The sequence below is a fragment of the Aedes aegypti genome, chromosome 3, assembly GCF_002204515.2.
Source record: "Aedes aegypti strain LVP_AGWG chromosome 3, AaegL5.0 Primary Assembly, whole genome shotgun sequence".
NCBI classification, from domain to species: Eukaryota; Metazoa; Arthropoda; class Insecta; order Diptera; family Culicidae; genus Aedes; species Aedes aegypti.
In genome coordinates this window covers 327251503-327264780 of record NC_035109.1, presented here as the reverse complement: position 1 = coordinate 327264780, position 13278 = coordinate 327251503, and the positions used below count along the sequence as shown (strand labels likewise).

General features: G+C 36.4%; 1 protein-coding gene across 1 annotated transcript in view; it reads left to right on the top strand.

Annotated features, from left to right (window-relative positions):
* The window catches only part of LOC5569794 (patched domain-containing protein 3), a 324648-nt gene that overhangs the window by 210909 nt on the left and 100461 nt on the right, over window positions 1-13278 (top strand). The window contains exons 5-6 of the mRNA XM_021848595.1: window positions 5627-5988; window positions 6649-6812. Coding sequence (XP_021704287.1) covers window positions 5627-5988; window positions 6649-6812 — 526 coding nt within the window. The remainder of the gene's footprint in view (window positions 1-5626; window positions 5989-6648; window positions 6813-13278) is intronic.

Genomic DNA, 13278 nt, shown 5'->3' with positions numbered 1-13278 from the left:
TCCTCCAGAAGTTTCTCCATGTATTCTTTCAAGGATTTCCTGTGATAATTTCAGGGCTTCCTTCAGAAATTCCTCCAGAAATTCCTTCAAGGATCGCTTCAGGAATGTTACATTTACCTTTGTGACACTGTCCCTGACCTATTTTTTACCATCAAATTTTCGTGACCTTGGCTTTGATTTTCAAAATTTTCAGACGATTTCAATTAAATTTTGACACAACGCCTCAACACTATTCAACATAGATCTTGCTGGGAACACAAGTCGGACGATCGGTTCTGGATTTGTACGGGTGTCCCTTGGGGTCTGTCTGAAGGTCATTTGAAACATTTCCATAATTATTTTGCTTGAATCAAACAAAACTACAGTGTTTGTTACTGAAGCATAAACTTCTAGTATATTCCGACACATTCAACTCATTTGGAACCATTCTAGCAAGTTTCTGATTTTCTGAGACCGGTTTCTGGGGCATTAATTGGGGACCAAAATGTGATCAGCACAAATCATATCATGTGACCCATCAATCATCAAGATTTTACAACGGGAGTACAATACAAAGCATATTGGGTAACTGTCTATAACATAGGATCATCTACAAGTACAAAAGCGATATTGATGCTTTTAGTATTCTTGTTTATGATTAGAGCAAGGTATATGACGGGGTTGGTGGTCTAATGGATACCGCTTCTGCTTTATAAGCAGAAGTTCATGGATTCAATCCCAGGCCCGTCCCTTTCCTCGTACTGTTCTAGCATTTGCTAGAACCAGAAACGGACGACAAACCGTTTCCCTACTGCGCTTCCCTTCTTCCATTATTATAACACGCCTCTCCTTACGCCGGATACAAAAGCAGTCTGTTCACCAAACAGCAAGCCTCTCTGTCATTAATCTACCACCCCTACACCTTCCCGCATGAACTGCGTGGACACAGTGGTATATACGATCTACAGTGGGAGCCAGTTTATTGCATCATCAATTCCTCCCCCTTCCCCTTATTGGTCTTCATTCTGACGTGGAAGGCGCCATTGCTGCCTAAAAATTGAAGATCACCAGCACTTATACTATTAGTCCCAAACAGTCATCTGGTTGATTACTTGTGTAAGTGCAGCTAATCTGGTGATACTGGAGTAGCGACTACGGGCGACCAATCAAGCTCATTAGAACAAGGTATACTCCACTGCCTTGTTTCTGAAAGCAGTCTGGATGAGATTATTAAAAATTAACATGAATATTGCTAGTATACAATGTACGAGGTAACTACGTTAACGCTACAAGTACGCGGTCATCTACAAGTTCTTTTGGAATTTTCTAGAGCCGATTCCAGGACCCTACAAAAGGACGTCTATCCGATAATTGCAATGCATATCATGCGACACACCAATCTTCACCAATCTTTCATCGGGAGTATAATACAATGCGTGTTGAGTCATTTCTTGCAACATGAGGTCATTTACAAGTACTTCCAGGATGAAGAAGTCATCAATCCGATGATTGAAAACCCCATAATGCGACACAACAAATATCTAGATTTTTCGTCTGGAGTATAATACAAAGCATACTGACTAAATTCTTACAACATAGTGTCGTCTACATTCGATCGTCTTCCGGAAAATCCTAGGGCCGAGACCCGCCGAGACGGAATATCCTAGGGCGAATACTGAACCCTGTCATACGACATATCCATCTTCTAGATTTTTCGCCAGGAGAAACCCTGGACCCTGGAGAAGAACATACAGAATTATTTCTTGCAATTCATGGTTCCAGAACATCCCGCAAATATTTGTAATGACCCCATGTGACGAATTCCATCCAGAATAAGTCGAAAAAAATAAAAATCGTGCTCGATAGTCTTCGATTTGGATTAAATTTTGCACATGTTTTTGATATGGTAGAATAAATGTTTTCCATAGAAAAATTGATCATTTTGACTCAAGTGTAACTTTTGAAAATGGCCTATAATTTTTTACATGCAACTTATTTGAAATATTCTAACTCCAAAACTATTGATTTGAGAGAAAAATGTTCAGTGAAGAAGTTGTAGAGAACCGTTTGGACTATAAGAAAAAAAATATACACTGAAAAAATATTTTATTTATTGTCATAAAATATTTGAAAATATAACTTCAAATTGAAATTACACAAAAACCCCATTTTTAATATTTTTTTTAAATTTTCACCAAAGAATCTTGATAGTTAGATGTTTGAGACAAAGTTTCATTATGGAAAAATTTTAAATAAAAAAGTTTTTCTAAGAACAACTTTTGGTCGATTTTCAAAATTTTGATTTTTGACTTTCTGATAATACAGTAAGCATCTTGAAACGATTCTAAGCCATAATGGTTATATGAATAATTTCTCTAGAAGTAATTTTCAAATTATATCAAGTTTAATGCAAAAATTATTATCTAAATATTGAAATAGGCCATTTTCATTTTCCATCAAGGAAAATAAATAAGTGGAAAGAAATATGGTCTTTACTCTCCAAAACGTATTATTTTCTATGGAGAAACGCGAATAACTAATGAATATGGCCTATTTTAATGTCTAAATACAGTAGTGTCCCGATTTTGTCAGCCCATGCTGCATGTAGGGTTGACAAAATCGGAAAAGAGCTAAAATCGGGATAAAATTTTTCGACTGGTTTCAAGTTTTATTTTAACTTAACGACTTAGTTTTATGATTTGGTTAATATGTATAAACATTGTTTTTTTACTTCCGTTTTCTATGTACCGTAATCCAAGGTAACATTGATAAGTTTCTTGGATAATTATTAAGAATTTCTAATTTTAAAAAAATGATCTTCAGATGATTGTATAGACGTGGCCAAGATCATAATTGACTTTATGCACTCAATATTGTCAGTATAAACGTGTTTAGTCTAATTAAAATAAATATAAATTTTAGGCTGACAAAATCGGGAACAAAGAATGCTAAAATCGGGGTTAGACAAAATCGGGTCAAAAAGATTGCTAAAATCGGGGGTAGACAAAATCGGGGGTAGACAAAATCGGGGGCTGACAAAATCGGGTCATAACTGTGATTTGTTTTGCAATAAACTCGATGTAATTCGAAAATGGTTACTTCTAGAGAAATTATTCATATAATCATTATGGCTTAGAATCATTTCAAGATGCTTACTGTATCATCGGAACGTATTTATTTTGACAAAAAATCAAAATTTTGAAATTTGACCAAAAGTTGTTCTTAGAAAAACTTTTTTATCATGAAACTTTGTCCTAAACATCTGTTTACTATCAAGATTCTATGGTTAAAAATAAAAATGGGGTTTTTGTGTAATTTAAAATTTAAGTTTTATTTTTGAATTTTTCATGAAAAAGCATATACTATTTTTTTTCTTATAGGCCAAACGGTTCTCTATAACTTCTTCATAGAACGCTTTTCTCTATAATCAATAGTTTCGGTGTTAGAATTCTGTAAAAAAGTTGCATGCAAAAATTTATAGGCCATTTCCAAAGTTATACTCGAGTCAAAATGAATTCTATGGAAAACACTTGTTGTATCATACCAAAAACATGTGCAAAATTTACTGCAAATCGAAGATGGTCGAGTTCTGTGACTAACCGATTATTGTATTATACTCCTAGCGAAGATTGGTTCGATGTCCTTTTTCCAGGGAACCGGCTCCAGAACATCCCGAAAGTACACTCAACTCTCCCTTACTTGATAAATCGTATCGATATTGAGTTCGAAAACCATAGTAGAAGTTGGTTTTCATGATTACCTTGGTCTCATTGATCGCTGTTGCACTGTTTTTTTTTTATGTGTTCTATAGTTTGATGCCTCCCTCATTAGATGGTCCCTGCAATATCGAGTTATGGAGAGTTGACTGTACTAGTAAATGACCCTATGTTGCAAGAATTTGTTCAGTATGCACAGTATTACGCAATCTTGAATCATCGGATTGAAGTTTTTATAGGGTCCTGGAATCGGCTCCAGAACATCCCGGAAGAACTTGTAAAGTTGTAAATGACCCTATTTTGCAAGAAATTTCTTAATATGCACCATATTACACTCCCCATGAAAAAAAAACTTGAAGATGCGACACTTTCGGTGATATCATCGAATTGACTTCCTTTTCTAGGGTCCCGGAATCGGCTCAAAGATATTGAGGAAGGGCTTGTATATGTCCCTTTGTTGCATATAATTCCTCAATATGCATTCAGGAGTTTTTCTGCTGAGGGCATTCCTATAGAGGCTTCTGAAGGAATCTTTGGATGAATGTATTGGTAAACCATCAAAGGAGTTCATGACGAAAGTAAAAGTGAATTGTGAACAAATTTTTGCAGAAATCGTTTTGGGAATTTCTGAAGGAATCCCTGAAAGTTTTCCTGGATGAACAATTTGAGAAATACTAATTAATTCTTTGACTCGTATTTACTGGAGGATTCCAAGGAGATTTTCCTGTACAATTTTCTTGAGAAACTTTTGGAAAAAATCTTTGGAGAAATAAATGGACAATCTCTTGAAAGAAATTCTGACGGATTCGTTAGAAGAATTCCAAGAATCACTTTTTTAGGAATTTTATGAAATTCCTTTTGGAGATTTTTTCCAGGAGTTCTCAGAAGAATATCAGAACAAGTCTCTTGAAGATCGCTTTATTATATTATTGGGCGCCTTCCTGGGAGAATTTCTTAAATTTTTTAGGAAAAAATGTTCAGAATGTAATGCAAGAATTCATGGTGAAGCTATTGGAAGGTTTCCTGAAAAACACGAAGAAATTCCTAGAAGAGCATCTTGATGAAATTTGACAAGGGAAAATTATTTGATTTATTTCAATAGGATTTAGGAAATTTTAGAGAGATTATCTTTGAAGAAATTGTTATAGAAAATCTGAACAAAACTACAGGACCATCTTATTTTCTAAAGGAATTTCTTGGATCTTTTTAATATTTTTGCAGGAATTTTTGGAACTTATTTTTTAACCTAGCTTGGAATGGAAAAATGGCTCCGTAACATTCATTTTTATTTTTTTAGAGTTTTCCACATTTTTATGGCGGTTTTCATCCTTGGCCGAAAATTCAGTGTCAGCGGCTACAAAGCAAAGCCATGGTGAAGGTGTCTGGGTTCAATTCTCGGTCGGTCCAGGATCTTTTCGTAATCGAAATTTCCTTGACTTCCCTGAGCATAGAGTATCACCGTACCTATCACACGATATACGAATGTGAAAATGGCAACTTTGGCAAAACAAGTTACCAGTTAATAACTGTGGAAGTGCTCATAAGACCACTTAGCTGAGAAGCAGGCTCTGCCCCATTGAGGACGTAATGTCAAGAAGAAGAAGAGATGGGTCCGCGAAAGCCAGGTCGGGAAGAATTACAGAAAAAAATCTCAGCTGAACTTCTGGAGGTCTTTCATCAGTTATTAAGTTGAGATCGTTTGTTGCTTAGTTGATGTAAATGATTAGGCAGACCGTACGCACCGTATTTAACGGGGCAGTACCGCTTTTAATACCCTGGCAGATTGTCTCGTTTTTTTAATAAAAATTCTCAATTTGTCCATTATTTTCGAAAAAAAATTGGAATCATAGTTTTCGGGACAGTTTTTTTTAATACCGAAAAAAATGCATCACTTTACTCAAACTTTCAAATACATTCAATTCTATTTCCAGGTGGAAGCCGGCGACCTGAACCTAACGTTCCCGGTCATGTTTAACCCGGTGACATGGGACGCGCACGTCTTTCCGGTGTTCTTTGGCGGGACGCAAGTGTCCGAGGACAACCTGATCATTTCGGTGCCGTCGCTGCAGCTGGTGTACTTCGTGACGGCTGACTCCAAGCGGCAGGACGCGCGCGGTGCCGCCTGGGAAGAGGCCTTCCTCGACGCGGTCGGTTACGCGGAAGATAACGGTGTCTTCAAGCACATCTCGGTCGCCCGGTTCGCGTCGCGTACTCTTGATCACGAGCTCGAAAAGAACACCCGAACGGTCGTGCCGTACTTCAGCTCGACCTTCATCCTGATGGCGGTTTTCAGGTGAGTAGTGCGAGGGCAGGGCAGAATACAAATCAAGGCTAATTGCCGAAGCACGACGACGACAACGGAGTCCCGTGAAGGGCTCCTCCCAGGTTACTCACCTGGTTCGGCATTGAAGTCTCTTTCATCGGCGGGCGCACTAATAAATCAAATTAGAAACCGATGAAACAGCACATCACTGCCAAACCGTGCCAAGCCGTTTGGCATAAGGTTGATATGAACATAATGCTCGAAAAATTATGTTATTTTTACTGACAATAAATATATTTAGGTTTATGTTTTTCGACTTTCATTACAATTTACTATTTAGTTTCAATTTACTCTTAACCTTTACAGTTTTGGGCGCCGACATCGAATTTTCAAAAATTTATAACTTCGCAATCGTTCGATCGATTTCTAAGAAATTTTCAGGAAAAACCATAAATGAGTTTTATTTTTGATTCCTCGAAAAAATGCACCCCCAAAGCGCTAGAGGTTTTGTCTGGGTAAATTTTGTTCGTGGTCAAAATAACCATTATTTCAAATGATCTTCATGCCAAACAACTTTATACCAAATGACCTCCCAGTCGTCATGATTCTACAATATGCCAACATTGAACGAAATCATCACGATTTGACGCCTTTCTTCTTTTTCTTTCTTTCATTCGATGAACCCGACAGTGTTGTGACGTGTATGATGGGTGACGTGGTTCGGTCCAAGCCCTGGCTCGGTCTGATGGGAAACGTGTCGGCGGTGATGGCGACGATGGCCGCTTTCGGGCTGGCCATGTACCTTGGCATCGAGTTCATCGGCATCAATTTGGCGGCACCGTTTCTAATGATCGGTAAGTGTATAAACTGTTCTACATCTCTACTTTCATTGTAATAATTCTTGAATTTGAATAAGATTGATCAAATCGGGATTACTATTTTATTTAACTCGTAATGATTCTGATTACCCGAAATCTGGATGCTGTGAAAATGATGATTTCGTAAAATTTTATTATTTCCCATTTCTTTAATCACCTTCATAACTATATTTCCGACTCGCACGCTCACAACTTCTAATCAAATATATAACATGAAGCAAAACCACAAAATGTCAACTCAATATGCATTAAATTGCCAATCAACTCACGTGATTCATTCAGAGACGAAAGTCATTGTCACCCAACCGCACAAAGACAATTGAATACCTTCGCGGTCATCAGACTTCAGTCGCAGCTTCCCATGCCCAGAAGATATCAATCTTCACACATCGGGTCTAGCTGCAGGCAGATGTTGTACCTACACTCACAGTGTCGCGTGTCATCGTTATCGCGTTGAGATTACACCTTTGCGCCAGCGATATCCACGGATCAGGGAACAATGCCTTTGCGTGTGCCGTCAAGTCCACACAAATCATACGACCCGAAACAATGCGTGTCGCGTTTTCATGAACCACGACACTCGTCTTGGTGTCATGTGTGTGCGATGACGATCAACACCCTCGCCTCGCCGCCAAAGACCGAATCGCATGGTCGATTGGGCAAATCGTTCCGCATGTGCATAAAAGGTGCGCTACTGTTTGCCGTTTGCCAGCTCAAACTAGACAGAACCGAGTCCAAAGGTGGAGGTAGCTCCGCATTGGTATGCAGGTCTGGTGCCAGAAAGCTCATGGATAAATCGCAGTTTCAGAGTCGGCCAAGTCGGTCATCCCCACGGCATCCGTCTTGGCGATCGGTTACGGACCGTGGATGACTGTGTTTATTCGGCTGACGCGTCGTGGTAAATACCTGAATCGTTCGTTAACTTTGTCAAGGTCTTTGTATTGTTTGTAGGTGGGTGATGTTTTCTGTCTTGAAGGAAGAAAGTTCATCACTTTGCGGATGGATTTCCTGGTATTTATGCAAGGCTTATTATGAGTCATCATAATAATGGGTCTTCTTGTCTTCTTGTCTTCTTGTCTTCTTGTCTTCTTGTCTTCTTGTCTTCTTGTCTTCTTGTCTTCTTGTCTTCTTGTCTTCTTGTCTTCTTGTCTTCTTGTCTTCTTGTCTTCTTGTCTTCTTGTCTTCTTGTCTTCTTGTCTTCTTGTCTTCTTGTCTTCTTGTCTTCTTGTCTTCTTGTCTTCTTGTCTTCTTGTCTTCTTGTCTTCTTGTCTTCTTGTCTTCTTGTCTTCTTGTCTTCTTGTCTTCTTGTCTTCTTGTCTTCTTGTCTTCTTGTCTTCTTGTCTTCTTGTCTTCTTGTCTTCTTGTCTTCTTGTCTTCTTGTCTTCTTGTCTTCTTGTCTTCTTGTCTTCTTGTCTTCTTGTCTTCTTGTCTTCTTGTCTTCTTGTCTTCTTGTCTTCTTGTCTTCTTGTCTTCTTGTCTTCTTGTCTTCTTGTCTTCTTGTCTTCTTGTCTTCTTGTCTTCTTGTCTTCTTGTCTTCTTGTCTTCTTGTCTTCTTGTCTTCAAATTTGCCGTTAGTTTGTCTTCAATTCATCTTCAATTCATCTTCAATTCATCTTCAATTTATCTTCAAATCGGCTTTCATTTGTCTTCAGTGCATTTTCAATTCGTCTTGAAGTCGTCTTCAAATTGTCTTCTATTCTATTTCAGTTTATCTTCAACTCACCTTCAATTCATTTGAATGCATCTTTAGATCGTCTTGTTTTTGGCTCGAATTTGTCTTAAATTTCCTTACATCAGTTTCCAATTTTCCTTCAAATAGTTTTCAATTCGTCTTCAATATGTTTCAATGGGACTTTGATTCATCATCCATTCATCACGGTTTGAAGTTGATTTCAACTTATTTTCAATTTGTATTCTTTTCGTCTATAATTCGTCCACAAGCTAAAGTCAATCCTTCATGAGCAGGTATTACAAAATTCGTTCTCATTTGATATCGAAGCACGATCAAAGAAAGCAAAGAAAAACATTCCATTTGTATCGGTCCATGATCCACAATGTTTTGCAAGTTATAAATAGCTTGATAAATATAAGCAGCGAGCGTATTCTTATCTTTAAATTTACCATAAATTTGTCGTCAAATCTTCAATTTGTTTTCAATGCGTCGTCAATTTGTCTTTTAGTCGTCTTAAACTTGTATTCAATTCTATTCCAGTTCATCTTTAACTCATCTTTGATTTGCGTTTCAATTCGTTTTCAGATCGCCTTCCTTTCGTCTTCAATTTGTCTTAAATTTGCCTTTAATTATTTTTGAATTTTCCTTCAAATCGTTTTCAATTCGTCTTTTCATCGTCTATATTTCACCTTATATTTGTCTACAAGCTATAGTCGAAGCTCCGTGAGTCGATGAGGAACCAACTCATCTTCGTAGTTACCATACTTAAAAATATAAATAATGACTACTATAACGACCTTTCTTTCCAAGGAATATGTGTTTAAATAATGGATATTTCCATAAATTGATATTACCTCCAATTACGACTCATAAATTCGTCTCATATTCGAAATCTATCCTTATCTTGAATCCATCTTGAATTCAGCTTCGATACGTCTTCAAACCGTCTTCAATTCTGCTTAAAATTGTCTTCAATTAGTATTCAATTCTTCTTCAACTCATCTTCCATTCGTCTCTAATTTGTCTTGCATTCGTCTAGTATTCGCCTTCCATTCGTCTTATGTTAACCTTCCTTTTGTCTTATTGTCGTCTATTATTTGCCATCGTCTATTCGTTTTCTATTAATCTTCTACTAGTCTATCATTCATCTTCGTTTCGTCTTCAATTCGTTTTTTTTTTCGTCTTCTATCCGTTTTTTATTCGTCCCTTAATTGTTTCTATTCGTCTTCCATTTATCTTCCTTTCTTCTTCTGTTTACCTTCTACTTGTCTTCTATCTGCTTTCTATTTGCTATTCGTTTCTTTCCGGATTTATCTGTTTTCTATTCTTTCCTTTTTTTATTCGCCCTCTAGTTTTTTATTCATCTTCTATCACTCTTCTATTCGTCTTCCATTCGTCTTCGATTTGCGTCTGTTCGTTATCTGTTCGGTTTTTAACTATTTCTATTTTTCTCTGTTGGTCACATATCCGTCTTCTATTTATATTTTTTTTCTTCTACAGTCTACTGATACACTTAAATTGTTTTACGAGTTGTAAAGAATTTTCCTAAAATTCCACCATTTTTTTTAACGTATCTTCATTGTTACTTCTTTACATACTCCTTGATTAATTCGTATTTATATCTGGATTTTATTATTTATTCGCATTTCATCACCTCTCAATACATGTTAGCCCCATCGGTTTTCTTTATGCTTTTGAAGAAGGTGAATAATTCTTTCACGTCTTCCTTTACATCATCATCCCATCAGTTGAAATTATCCTTTCGTTTACTTCTTCCTGTCTCCCTCTTGGCTTCTTCTTATCATCCTCTTGTCTTCAACTCTTCTTGAAATCATCTTCGATGCGTATTCAAGTCATGTTCAATTAATTTTCTTTTCGTTTTAAATTTATCTTGCATTGGTCTTCCATTCTTCTTCTGCTAAGCTATTATTTGTCTTATTTTCGTTTTTAATTTGCCTTCGATATTTCGTCTATTTGCCTTCTACTTGTCTTGTACTTCTTCTACTAGTCTTGTATTCGTTATCTTTTTTTCTACTATTCGTTTTCGTTTTATTTTTGTCTTCCATTCGTCTTCTGCTAATCTGTTATTTGTCTTATTTTCGTCTTTAATTTGCCTTCGATATATCTTCTATTTGCGTTCTATCCATCTTCTACTAGTCTTGTATTCGTCATCTGTTCTTCTACTATTCATTTTCTTCATTTTTCTTCTATCCATCTTCCGTTGTCCTCTCTTTGTTTTTATTCGTCTTCCATTTATCTTCCATTCTTCTCCTATTCGCCTTCTACTAGTCATTCATCTTATATCCGTTTTTTATTTGCGTCTATTCGTTATCTTTTCAACTTTTAATGGTTTAAATATGATATCGCTGTTATTTAAGCGGGAAAATTTGCTAAAGTAGTATCAAAAACACACTCTATCGTGTTATTTAATAAACATAAGATTTTATCAAAAGTTTTAGGAACCTATTCTTCCTAAATTCGTCTTCAACTCATCCTATATTTGTCATCAATTTGTTTTGCTTTTGTTTTGTGTTTGTTTTCCATTCCATTAATCTGCTATCTGTCTTATTTTCTTCACTTCGTCTATTCGTCTTAATAATTTGTGTAAAGCCAAATTAATCCCTCTTCTACAAGTCTTTCATTTATCTTTATTTATTCTTCTATTCGTGTTCTTTCCGTCTCTAATCATCTTCTATTTGTTTTCTATTCGTCTTCTATGCTTCTTCTTTTCTCTCTTATTTGCCTTCTACTCGTCTTATTTTCGTCTTTTATTCATCAGTCTTCTATTCGTTTTTAATAAGTTTTCTGTAAGTAGGGGCCCAGATAGCCGTAGCGGTAAACGCGCAGCTATTCAGCAAGACCAAGCTGAGCGTCGTGGGTTCGAATCCCACCGGTCGAGGATCTTTTCGAGTTGGACATTTTCTCGACTTCCCAGGGCATAGAGTATCTTCGTACTTGCCACACGATATACGCATGCAATAATGGTCATTGGCACAGTAAGCTCTAAGTTAATAACTGTGGAAGTGCTCATAAGAACACTGAGCTGAGAAGCAGGCTCTGTCCCAGTGGGGACGTAATGCCAGAAAGAAGAACAAGAAGTTCATTCTCTATAAATCATGCAGTCGCATTCTATTCGTTTTTTATCCGTCGTCTATTAACGTCTATTCGTTAAAATTTTGGCTTTATCTGTTTTCTATTCTTTTCTGGTTTTCTCCGATTCCTATACACCATCTATTCGTTTTATATTAATCTTCTGTTAGTCTTCTATTCTTATTCTTTAAGTCTTCTGTTCTTCCTCTAATAATTGTGCATTCGCATTCTATTGATCTTCCATTCCTCATATTTCCGTCTTCTATTTGTGGTTATTCGTTATCTTTTGACTTTTATCTATTTGTATTCTTTTCTGTTTTTCTTCGCCCTCTACTCGTCTTTTATTCATTTTCTATCATCTACATAGATGTTCTATGATAAATTTTATGTTCGTCCTCTATCAATCATGCGTTTGAATTCTAATCGTCTTCCATTCTTCTTGTATCCGTCCTCGATTTGCATCTGTTCGTTACCTTTTTGGCTTTTACCTATTTCTACTTTCGTCTGTTCATCACATATTCGACTTCTATTCGTTAATTTTTTGGCTTTATTCTGGTTTCTATTCTTTACTGGTTTTCTTCGCCTCCTCCTCACCATCTATTTGTCTTTTACTAATCTTCTTTTCGTCTTTCATTCGTATTCCATCCATTTTGTATTTGCGTCTTTTTTACAGCCTCCATCGGTCTTCTATTCGTATTCTTTAAGTCTTCTTTTCGTCCTCTAATAATTGTGCATTCGCATTATGCTCGTCTTCCATTTGTCATCTTTCCGTCTTCGATTTCGTTATCTTTTCACTTTTATCTATTTGTATTCTACTCTGTTTTTCTTCGTCCTCGTCTTTTATTCATCTTTTATCAGTCTTCTATTAGTGTGCTATAATAAATCTTCTGCTTATCCTTTATTAATCATGCGTTTGAATTCTAATCGTCTTCTATCCATCTTCGATTTGCGTCTGTTCGTTACGTTTTTGGCTTTTACCTTTTTCTTTTTTTGTCTGTCCTTCACATAATCTCGTTTTCTATTCGTTAAAATTTTTGGCTTTCATCTAGTTTTTATTCTTTTCTGGTTTTCTTCGCCTCCTACGCACCACCTATTCGTCTTTTATTCATCTTCTATCAGTCTTCTATTCGTTTTCTCAAGGTCTTCTGTTCGTCATCTATTAATCATGCATTTGCATTCTATTCGTCTTTCATTCGTTTTCTATCCTTCTTCTATTTGCGTCTATTCGTTATTTTTCTGACTTATATCTATTTGTATTCTTTTCAATTTTTCTTCGTCCTCTACTCGTCATTGATTCATCTTCTATCAGTTTTCTATTCGTGTTTTATAATAAATCTTCTGTTCGTACTCTATTATTCATGCGTTTGAATTCTAATCGTCTTCCATTCGTCTTCTATCCGTCTTTTGGCTTTTACCAATTTCTATTTTTGTCGGTTTGTCACATAATCTTGTTTTCTATTCGTTAAATTGTTGGCTTTCATCTGCTTTTTATTCTATACTGGTTTTCTTCGCCTCCTACTCACCATGTATTCGTCTTTTGTTCAATTCAAAACTTATTTTTTGAGTTAGAAACACTTCTTAGTGTAACGAACTTTATTCTTCGGAGGTTGAACTTTTACTGACAGACTTTATTACAAATGCATCGTCGATTTATCCTAGCTTGTGTATTACATATGTATT